Raw genomic sequence first — 12,574 nt, forward strand, 5'->3', positions numbered from 1 at the left:
ATTCCTCATCATTACACGAATTTCACTATTTCTGTCAAAGAGTATATACACCTTACACAACATAGTTCGGAAGGTAACCAGTACTATATTGTAGTAAGAATAATAGAGATTTAACACTAGTCATCAAAACTTGAAGTAAACAGAATTTTATCAAAGACTGTCACTTTTCAAATTTTTAACACTTCTACCCAACAGAACCTGATTCTGTAAAAAACACTCTTTATTTTCACAACAGTATCCCAATCAATTAACAGGGACATGTATCTTCTGTTCCTAGATTAGTAAACACAACATATCTCCACATGTATAAACTAACAACTTTGCAACTTGAAAATTGTAACTGAGCACAAATTTAAGGTAGACATAACCGTGATGTCTTTGTGTTTATTTAAGTAAATCTGGGAATCAATCTGATACCCAAAGGATTGCTGAAACTGTCCTAAACTAAGAAGACCTCCATTGAGTAAAAAAAGTTGTGTAGATAGTAGAACTGTTACTCTATCTTGGTCCAACCTGCCAAGTAATCCAAAGCATCAATATCACTCCAAATGACCTTTCAAGTCTTTCAATCATCAACAATATTTTTTCATCTGAAACTATTTCTTCATACCAGTACAAGTTTTAAACAAGAGCTGTCCATTAGAAAACCAATGCTAGACTATTCGCACTGTTGTGTCTAAGAAACAGGAAACCCTAAATACTAAAACATCTATAGAGTTTCAATCTCAGTATCTGCATTAGCTTTGGAGATTGTAATGAAATTTAACCAGAAGTTGGTAAGTTCAAAAAGGGACATAATTTTGCAAAATATATATCAGAGTTATAGGACTTGATGCTATGACCTAGTTTTATAATTCGAAGAAACATGTTAAGTTTCAATTCAATATTTGCATTATTTTTTGAGATAGTAACTTGCATGCAACAAGGAATCAGTAAAACTGAATGATGCTCTCTGATGCATGTGCTTGTCCAAATATGGGGAATAACGTATAAGAAACAAAAACAAGAGGACCGTGATGGTCTTGAATCGCTCACCTCTTCCCACATGACCCAGTTTTGAGTATGACGTCGTTTTTTCTATTATTTGACATAGTGCCCTAGTTTTTGAGCTCATGTAACCCAGTTTTGAACTTGACCTAGATATTATCAAGATAAAAATTCTGACCAATTTTCATGAAGATCCATTGAAAAATATGGTCTCTAGAGAGGTCACAAGGTTTTTCTATTATTTGACCTATTGACCTAGTTTTCGAAGGTACGTGACCCTGTTTTGAACTTTACCTAGATATCATCAAGATGAACATTCAGACCAACTTTCATACAGATCCCATGAAAAGTATGGCCTCTAGAGAGGTCACAAGGTTTTTCTATTATTTGACCTACTGACCTAGTTTTTGAAGGCACGTGACCCACTTTTGAACTTGACCTAGATATCATCAAGGTGAACATTCTGACCAATTTTCATGAAGATCTCATGAAATATATTGCCTCTAGAGAGGTCACAAGGTTTTTCTATTTTTAGACCTACTGACCTAGTCTGACCGCACGTGACCCAGTTTCGAACTTGACCTAGATATCATCAAGATGAACATTCAGACCAACTTTCATACAGATCCCATGAAAAATATGGCCTTTAGAGTGGTCACAAGGTTTTTCTATTATTTGACCTGACCTAGTTTTTGATGGCACGTGACCCAGTTTCGAACTTGACCTAGATATCATCAAGTTGAACGTTCTGACCAATTTTCATGAAGATCTTGTGAAATATATGGCCTCTAGAGAGGTCCCAAGGTTTTTCTATTTTTAGACCTACTGACCTAGTTTTTGATGGCACGTGACCCAGTTTCGAACTTGACCTAGATATCATCAAGGTGAACATTCTTACCAATTTTCATGAAGATTTTGTGAAATATATGGCCTCTAGAGAGGTCACAAGGTTTTTCTATTTTTAGACCTACTGACCTAGTTTTTGATGGCACGTGACCCAGTTTCGAACTTGACCTAGATATCATCAAGATGAACATTCTGACCAACTTTCATAAAGATCCCATGAAAAATGTGACCTCTAGAGTGGTCACAAGCAAAAGTTTACGGACGGACGCACGCACGCACAGACAGACGACGGACACCGCGCGATCACAAAAGCTCACCTTGTCACTTTGTGACAGGTGAGCTAAAAAATGGAGATAATAAAAAGAAAATTGAATAAAGGGAGATCAGTCAAAAACTAGGTAAGATAGAGTTATGGTTCTTTGACAATGCACTTCCAGTCAATGGCCTCTATCATTTTGTGAAGTTTCAATGAAATGCCATTAATACTTTTCAAGTCTTTTTTCGTATAATAAAGGGAGATAATTCAAAAACTAGGTAGAGTTATGGTTCTTTGACACGGCACTTCCCGTCAATGGCCTCTATCATTTTGTGACGTTTTAATGAAATGCCATTAATACTTTTCAAGTAATGCTCCAGACAAGCCTTATTTTGTATAATAAAGGAAGATAATTCAAAAACTAGGTAAGGTAGAGTTACGATTCTTTGACACTGCACTTTGTCTCAATGACCTCTATGAATATGCGAAGTTTCAATCAAATGTCATTAATACTTTTCAAGTTATACTCCGGACAAAAGTGTGACGAACAGACAAAGCGGCAACTGTATGCTCGCCCTTCCGGCAGCATAGAAATTTAACCGGGATTTTCTAAGTCCAAAAGGGGACATAATTTGGCCAAATTACATGTCAGTGTTATAGAACTGGATGCTATCACCTAGTTTTATTTAACCCCTAAGACACACATGAAGTTTCAAATCAATATCTTCATTAGTTTTGGAGATAGCAAGTTACAAGCAATGTGCTAAGTATAGCAGGGGGCATAATTTGGCCAAAATATATGATGATGTCAGAGTTATGGGACTTGGCCCAGTGAGGTTGGTAATTATTGACCTAGAATAAGAAAAAATAAGTTTCAAAGCTATATGCCTTTAAATGATAGCTATACGTACTTGCATGCAAAACGCCAACACCAGGGTGAGTAGAATAGCTTGGACTATCCTTCTAATAGTTGAGCTAAGAACAGTGCCCACCTAAAATCTTTAAGGGCAACAACTGGAAATCCATACAAATTTAACTTTTCAGAATTTTACAACTGACAATGTATGTATTCATCACAGACAAGATGGTTCTCTCCTAAATCTTCACAAAATATATCTATTACTATGTTTGGCTTTAACAAAATTCAAGACAAAAAACCTTGTAATTACGAGATAGTGAACAAATAACAAACATCCAAGGACACAAATGCATAACTGAGCAAGGTGGGTATTTACAATGCCTCACACAGCAGCTATGTATACACAATACCTAACACAGCGGTTATGTATAAACAGTGCCTAACACAGAGGCAATGTATACAGAATGGCTTACACAGCGGTTATGTATACACAGTGCCTAACACAGTGACAATGTATACACAATACCTAACACAGCAGTTATGTATACACAATGCCTAACACTGTGGCTATGTATACACAATGGCTAACACAGCAGGTATGTATACACAATGGCATATAACACAAAGGCTATGTACAAAATGGCATATAACATAGCTAAGGAACTGAAAGAAAAAACAAACTGTAGCATGCTTCAAATACAATACCTGAGGCATATATCCATCAATTTGAAGCTGATCAAAAAGTAAACAGCAAGTTTGTGCTCACAATGTCTGTCCAAGCGCTTCATAATCATCGAATTTCATTTAAATACATTAGAAATGAGCAAATATTGTAAAATATCCATAAACTCAGTCAGTAATTATGAAATTCAACTATGAAATTGTTTAATTTGCACTTGTCATCACTTATTCTTTACATTATATTGTACTATTTATTTGACCTGTCAAAATATGTTCCAGGCTTTCATTATATTCTGTTCACGCGTATATAAGATTAACATGAAAGCCAGAAACATGTTTTGACAGTTCAAATAAATAGAACAATACCATAATGTTACATTCTGGAGGTGTAGATCAATCCTCATTCTTAACCTTACACCATAATGTTACATTCTGACTAGTGTAGGCCATCACTCATTCTTAACCTTACACCATAATGTTACATTCTGACTAGTGTAGGCCATCACTCATTCTTAACCTTACACCATAATGTTACATTCTGACTAGTGTAGGCCATCACTTATTCTTAACCTTACACTGTAATGTTACATTCTGGAGGTGTAAGTCATCACTCATTCTTAGCCTTACACTATAGTGCATACCTTCTGGAGATGTAAGTTACCACTCATTCTTTACCTTACACTATAGTGCATACTTTCTGGAGATTTAAGTCACCACTCATTCTTTACCTTACACTATAGTGCATACCTTCTGGAGATTTAAGTCACCACTCATTCTTTACCTTACACTAAATGTATAATGTTACATTTTGGAGCTGTAAGCCATCAGTCATTCTTAACCATACACTTTAATGATACATTCTGGAGGTGCAAGTAACCACCCATTTTCAACCTTACACTATAATGTTACATTCTGGAGGTGTAAGTCACCACTCATTCTTAACCCTACACTATAATGTTACATTCTGGAAGTGTAAGTCATCAGTCATTCTTAACCTTACACTATAATGTTACATTTTGGAGGTGTAAGTCACAGTCATTCTTAACCTTACACAATAATGTAACATTTTGGAGGTGTAAGTCATCACGCATTCTCAGCCTTACACAATAATGTTACATTCTGAAGGTGTAAGTCATCAGTCATTCTTAACCTTACACTATAATGTTACAACCTGGAGGTGTAAGTCACCACTTATTCTTAACCTTACACTATAATTTTACAATCTGAAGGTGTAAGTCACCACTCATCTCAACCATACACTATAATGTTACATTCTGGAGGTGTAAGTCACCACTTATTCTTAACCTTACACTATAATGTTACATTCTGAAGGTGAAAGTCATCAGTCATTCTTAACCTTACACTATAATGTTACAATCTGGAGGTGTAAGTCATCAATTATTCTTAACCTCACACTATAATGTTACAATCTGAAGGTGTAAGTCACCACTCATCTCAACCATACACTATAATGTTACATTCTGGAGGTGTAAGTCACCACTTATTCTTAACCTTACACTATAATGTTACATTATGGAGGTGTAAGTCATCAACCATTCTTAACCTTACACTATATTGTTCCATTCTAAAGATGCAAGTCACCACTCACTCTCAACCTTACACTATAACGTTAAATTCTGAATAGTGTAAATCATTCCTCATTCTTAACCTTACATGAAAATGTTATATTCTGAAAAGTGCAAGTCATTCCTTATTCTTAACCTTACACTATGTTACACTCTGAATGGAAAAAGTCACCGCTCATTCTTAAATTTACACTAAAATGTTACATTCAGAATGGGGTAAGTCATCGTTATTCTTAATCTTACACTAAACTATTATTTTCTGAACTGTGTGAGTCAGTGCTCATTCTTAACCGTACACTACAATGTCACATTCAGAAGGGTTTCAATAATCCTTCATTCTTAACTTTTCAATTAACATTACATTCTGAATGTTGAGTATTTACTCATTCTTAACCTTGCACTGAAATGTTACATTCTTTCTGGTGCAAGTCATCACGCATTTTACCATTACACTAAAATGTTACATTATGAATGGTGTGAGTCATCACTCATTCTTACCTTGCACTGAAATGTTACATTCTTTCTGGTGCAAGTCATCACGCTTTTACCATTACACTAAAATGTTACATTCTGAGTAGTGTGATTCATCACTCATTCTTAACCTTGCACTGAAATGTTACATTCTGAGTAGTGTGATTCATCACTCATTCTTAACCTTGCACTGAAATGTTACATTCTGAGTAGTGTGATTCATCACACTTTCTTAACCTTCCACTGAAATGTTACATTCTGAGTAGTGTGATTCATCACTCATTCTTAACCTTCCATTGAAATGTTACATTCTGAGTAGTGTGATTCATCACTCATTCTTAACCTTCCACTGAAATGTTACATTCTGAGTAGTGTGATTCATCACTCATTCTTAACCTTGCACTGAAACGTTACATTCTGAGTCGTGTGATTCATCACTCATTCTTAACCTTGCACTGAAATGTTACATTCTGAGTGGTGTGTCATCACTCATTCTTAACCTTACACTGAAATGTTACATTCTGAGTAGTGTGATTCATCACTCATTCTTAACCTTGCACTGAAATGTTACATTCTGGGTAGTGTGATTCATCACTCATTCTTAACCTTGCACTGAAATGTTACATTCTGAGTGGTGTGTCAACACTCATTCTAAACCTTGCACTGAAGGCAACATTCTGAATGGTGTTACATATCTTTCATTCTGAACCTTTACTATAATGTTATATTCTGAATGGTGAAAGTCAATTCTCATTCTTAACCTTACACTGAAATGTTATTTCCTGCATAGTGCTATATATCACTATTCCAAACCTTACACTTTAATGTTATATGCAGAATGGTGTAAGTCAATGCTCAGTCATAAATTTACATTTAATTTTAAACCTTACAATAAATGAATGGTTTAAGTAATAACTCATTCTAAACTTTACACTATGTTATATTCTGAATGGTGTAAGTCAATGCACATTCTTAACCTTACAACAAAATGTCACACTATGAAAGTTGTAAGTAAGCACTCATTCATAACATTAAATATAAATAGGTTTAATTTTTCAAGTTTCATTTAAGGTCAAATACTGACTTGTATGGCTGACTCCTCAGATTGTTATTTAGTAGCTTTGTTTTATTTCGACTTTCTACGTTATACATAGGCTGGTGCATGTGTTTAAGACCAAACAACCAAATTCTCAGTCATATTATACAACAAATCTATTGATACTTGAACTTTCCAAAAATTAAATACAACTCATAGCTAATGTAATCAGTAATAATTATAATAATAGGATGGCCTAAGTACCTCTTTGGAAAGCCTTGTGAACAGATCACCTCCCCGCAGAAACTCTAGGATAAGGTATAGCTTGCCTTCTGTTTGAAATGCTGAAAGAATAAAAGAAAAAACAAATAAAATCATTCAATCAAACATATTATTATAGTGAATAAAACATGTGGAAAGCAGTACTTTTCCTATATTTTTAGATTTAATATTTTTACAAGGACAATCTTTACAATGTTGATACACTTATCAACTAATTTCTTTTCTCTGAACCATGATCATAAGAGAGCCTGATTGCCAATGTTCCTATTCTAAGCAAAAAGAAATGCATTTCATTTCATAAGAACAAGAAGAGCCTTTTGCAGCAAAAATGACACCTCATTTCTTAACACACGGGTACAGATACAAAATTTTGTAGTTCTCAAAACTTTCCAATAGAAGTGCTAACCCCACATGATTATTCCCACTTGCCAAAATTCACCTTTCTAAAAAGGAAAAAAAAAAAAAATGTTGCCGGTGCTAGAGGGCGTGACTGATGCTGCATATTTCATTACCTCTCACTAACACACTCTTCTATCATTTTGCTTGGTTACGTTCTATGCTTGAAATGGATCTTACAGATTTCGCTATCAATAAATCCAACTTCCCTTTTTAATTGCCAAATCTTTTTTATTACAAAGCCTTGCAGTGTTTCCACTGGCTTTGAAGATGGGGGTAGAAACTGAATTTTTCTTGCACTTTTGTACCCCCTCACTAAAGGTTTAAAACAGCTGTCTCCAAAACTGGAAGTGAAAAAAAAACATTTGGGAGTTTCTGGGAACACTGCAAAGGACTGGCTGGGCTGATATTATACAGAAATAAATAAAATGTAACTCAAATATTTACCATAATGAAGTTTTACAATATATGGATGATTTACATCTGCTAAAATATCTCTCTCCATTTTGGTTCTCTGTCTGTCCCGCACTGAAAATAAAAGGTGGGCAAGTATATAGTAAACAATGACCTCAGACACAAAAATGTAACTCTTAAAAATTATAGTTATTGTTAATTTAACATTCAACAACACCTAGTTGACACAGTTAAAACAAATGAAATGCTTTAATATAACACTTCAACATAAAAGTAGTATATTACTACTCTAAGGCCTAAATATAAATTGTTTCTTTCTGGTATTCTGACCTACCCTAAAAATTTGTCGCAACCCTAAATGTTTTCATGGCGTTGGAAAAAAACTCGCTATTTCTTATACTTTTGGCCTTGTGCTGCTTTTTCCTCATAGTAAATAAAAATATATAAAAAAAGATTCCTACCTACCTACCCTATTTTTTGTAGGCATGTTACCAGAAACAAACAATCTTTTTAGGCCTAAAGTAGTATATAAATATAACGTGAGGAACCACTGATTTCTCATTAACTACTAATCTGACAATATCTTACTTACAAACAGGGTTGTTTTAGGTGAAATTTCAGTTTAATACAGTCATAAACATTAGCATGTAAATAAAATACCTTTCAGAGTAGCTTTCTTTAACACTTTCATTGCAAACAATGTGCCAGCATCTTTCCCTGTCACTTTTCTAACCAAGAATACCTACAAAAGGATTGAATAAAAGGTCTGATCAATAATGCAATGAGGAAAAATATTTCTTTTACTCTGGCAATATCTAGTCAGTAAAGAGTAGTAATATCTGAAGTTCTGACAGATACTAAAAACACTCGACTCTCAATATTAAATAAAATACTGAACAAATACATTTACTAGCTTCAGTATGTGAATCAAAAATTTATTTATGTCTGACAATAAAGAGCACAACTCCATGAATCTTCATCAAAGGAAAAAACAAGCACTTGAGATTACAGTTCGTTTACAAGCAGGCAAGTTCACAAAAAATATTTCCATTACTGAAGACATATTTACAATTTCACTTTTATTCATGAGAAATAATCCGGTTGGCCAACCCATGTGACTTTTGGATAACTAACACATGGAAAAGCGTCTCAATTCATGTAAGATTTTGCCTACATTTTCCTTATTACTTGACAGATTTAAATAAAATATTATGCAGGGTTTCAGAAATCTGCAAATTTATTGGTAGCCCATTGGGCTACCAAAATTTTAATCTGGTAGCCCGAACATTTAAGTTTATTTGACAATGGCCATTTCGGTTTATTTACTATGTGCTTCTATACTACAGTGGATGGAATGATTAAATTATTAGAGGTTTCTTAATTTTAGCCATACGCACATTGTCATCAATTTTGTTCTCTTAAATAGCAATAATCATTACTCCTTTTTCTCATTTTAAAAGATAAAACTACATGTTTTTAAACTGAGAAATATTATCAGGAGTACTCCTGATAGTTATTGCAACATGGCTAAACAAGAGCACCGCCTTGCGGGTGCTGACGCTCATCTGATTTTTTTTGTGTAATAGAAATATTGTCCTACCCATGATTTTCTAAGTCTAAAAAGGGCCATCACTCTTGCAAAAAGCAGGATAGAGTTATGTTTCTTGATGTACAGTGTCCACTTATGATGGTGAAAAACTGTTGCAAGTTTTAAAGCAATAGCTTTGATAGTTTATGAGAAAAGTTGACTTAAACATAATATTCAACCATTTTTCTAAGTCCAAAAGGGGCAATAATTATTGCAAAAAGCAGGATGGAGTTATGTTGCTTGCTGTACAGGGTCAGCTTATGATGGTGAACAAGAGTTGCAAGTTTTAAAGCAATAGCTTTGATAGTTTAAGAGAAAAAGTTGACCTAAACATAAAACTTAACCAAGAAATCTGATATTTTCTAAGTCCAAAAGGGGCCATAAATCTTGCAAAAAGCAGGATGGAGTTATGTTTCTTGCTGTACAGGGTCAGCTTATGATGGTGAACAAGTGTTGCAAGTTTTAAAGGAATAGCTTTGATAGTTTAGGATAAAAGCTGACCTAAACATAAAACTTAACCAAGAAAACTGATTTTCTAAGTCCAAAAGGGGCAATAATTCTTGCAAAAAGCAAGATGGAGTTATGTTTCTTGATGTACAGGGTCTGCTTATGATGGTGAACAAGTATTCCAAGTTTCAAAGCAAAAGCTTTGATAGTTTAGGAGAAAAGTTGACCTAAACATAAAACTTAACCAAGAAATCTGATATTTTCTAAGTACAAAAGGGGCCATAAATCTTGCAAAAAGCAAGATGGAGTTATGTTTCTTGCTATACAGGGTCAGCTTATGATGGTGAACAAGTATTCCAAGTTTCAAAGCAATAGCTTTGATAGTTTAGGAGAAAAGCTGACCTAAACATAAAACTTAACCAGGCAACGCCGACGCAGACGCCGACGCCGACGCCGACAACCGCTCAAGTGATGACAATAACTCATCATTTTTTTTCAAAAAATCAGATGAGCTAAAAAGGAATGCAAATCAATTTTTATAAATTTGCAAATTCCTTAGAACTTATTTAATTAGCTGTATGAATTGTAATTTATCTCAAAATTATTTAAAGTTGATCCTGTCTGATTCTAAACATCTGCCTGGTTTAATAAACGGACTAGAACCGCGTATATAACGTCTCTCAGTTTCTTGACACTCTATTCACTTATCACGAATTTATGTTTGTCCAAAATTCTGTATACTTTCCTGATATTTTGCAAAATCATGGTCGATTTTTTTGCAGGTTAGGCAAGTATTTAAATTGAAAAAAAGCATAAACAATCAGTGTAAGCATTAAACTGCCTCAATATCAAATATTTGTCTTTCGATTCTGATCGCTTGATAAATATTGAGGTCAGCGAAACTGAAAGTACACTTTGGCAGGTGGCGCTAAAATGACGTTATTTTCAGACTGGTTTGCATATTGTTTTAAACAATAGCTATCAGCAACTTTGATGTTATTGGATCAGTCTAAAAGCGATCTTGCACATGTTTTTGTAAACATTTGCCTGCGGGTACGATTAAATGGTTAATTGTTTGCCGATTGTGACAGTAGGTGTTAAGATAATTAAAGCCTCGGGCATGTATCTCTTGATAAACAAGGGGATTAACTATCAAAATTATATTTGAAGACTTGATTATTGATTTCCGGGCTACTCGATATGGAGTTTCACGGTAGCCCGCCGGGCACGCTCTGAAAAAAATTAGTAGCCCGACAGAATTTTCTTGTAGCCCCCGGGCTCCGGACATGGGATTTCTGAAACCCTGTATTATGTATCGAAGACAGCAAAATGTGTGTTTTCCTTCCCACAAAGTGTCTGCCACCAGCTCTCAGTACTTTTCTCAAACACTTCGCCCAACTGCTTTTTGGACAAACTGTGGAGATAACGTACACACTTTCGCAGTTGGGCAGTGTTCAAGAAAATTACTCAGAGCTGCTTGCAGACGTTTTGTGCAGAGGAAAGCACTCTATTTGCTGTTTTTGACACTTTAATTTATGAAAATCACCCTGATTATAATTCTGAATACCTATCTAAGACTTTTAACATTTATTTCAGTATTCATACCTAAGAAATCATGTGTACAACCAATGTCTTCCTGTCATATACCACATACACTAATTAAATGACATACCTTTCCAAAAGATCCCTGTCCAAGTACTTTGAGCAACTCAAAATTTGATGGGTCAACCCTTTCACCATCTTTACCAACAGTTTCACTTCCAATCTCAATCGTGTCTAGGTCATCTTCATTCTGCGAAGAGTTACAATGAAATCACACTAACATGAAAAGGCAATACCATCCGCTATTTAAATAAAGGTTAACTACCAATATAATTTGTGCAGAATTTTCATCTGAAATTACTTTTGAATTTTGTATTCTGCAGGAAGGAGTTATTATGGAAACAAACTTGTTTCAAACAAGGTATACAGGCAGTGAAACCTTGACCTCCAACAGCTACAGTTCACAGAAATAATTTTAGTATCATTTCTTATTTTAACACAGCGTGTGATGAACGGAATGGGAAACATGAGTGCATAAATGTACATTTGCAGTTTTTATAATTCAGTGTGCATCAAAGTACTTGTGGTAGTGATTATCTAGCTATTGTCAAGCATCAAAAGATGTATATGACTGACAAAATCTAGTTACACTAGTATTACCCCTTATCATGCTGACCACGACTGATTCTGCCTTTGCGATCAGTCAGTGTTGATCAACCTGCACAGATGTGCAAGCTGATCATGATCTACGCTGATCACAAAGGCAGAATCAGTCATGTTCAAAAAGGCAGAATCAATCATGTTCAGCATGATAAGGCCCTTATCATGAGTTAATCTTCGCCATTCAGTCAGAAACATTTTGGTAACCGTATGCACCCCTTTAACAGATAATGGTACTGTCCAAATTGAAAGATAGACAAGTTCATTATAGAAATTTAGCAGGGTAAGGTTTAGAACAGAATGTCAGTTACAAAGTAAAATCTTACATTGTCATCAACCAACATATCCTCTTGAGAGCCCTGAAAAAAACAAAATAAAGTCATTTTCAGTTGTAAACAGAGACATGTAAATGTGTTATGTTAACTGTCATTTCATGTATCGCCCATGGCTGCATGGCATCAAGCATGCATTAAAATGTATTGTAGACCTAAGTCTCTTATGGATGAGAATGCTATTTCATAGA

General features: G+C 34.7%; 1 protein-coding gene across 1 annotated transcript in view; it reads right to left on the minus strand.

Annotated features, from left to right (window-relative positions):
• Positions 1 to 12,574, minus strand: part of LOC123551702 (ribosomal protein S6 kinase alpha-1-like) — a 62,525-nt gene that overhangs the window by 33,452 nt on the left and 16,499 nt on the right. The window contains exons 2-6 of the mRNA XM_045340810.2: positions 12,378 to 12,410; positions 11,522 to 11,641; positions 8,475 to 8,556; positions 7,848 to 7,928; positions 6,987 to 7,066 (exon numbers count right to left, since the gene is read on the minus strand). Coding sequence (XP_045196745.1) covers positions 6,987 to 7,066; positions 7,848 to 7,928; positions 8,475 to 8,556; positions 11,522 to 11,641; positions 12,378 to 12,410 — 396 coding nt within the window. The remainder of the gene's footprint in view (positions 1 to 6,986; positions 7,067 to 7,847; positions 7,929 to 8,474; positions 8,557 to 11,521; positions 11,642 to 12,377; positions 12,411 to 12,574) is intronic.

The sequence above is a fragment of the Mercenaria mercenaria genome, chromosome 4 (assembly GCF_021730395.1).
Source record: "Mercenaria mercenaria strain notata chromosome 4, MADL_Memer_1, whole genome shotgun sequence".
NCBI classification, from domain to species: domain Eukaryota; kingdom Metazoa; phylum Mollusca; class Bivalvia; order Venerida; family Veneridae; genus Mercenaria; species Mercenaria mercenaria.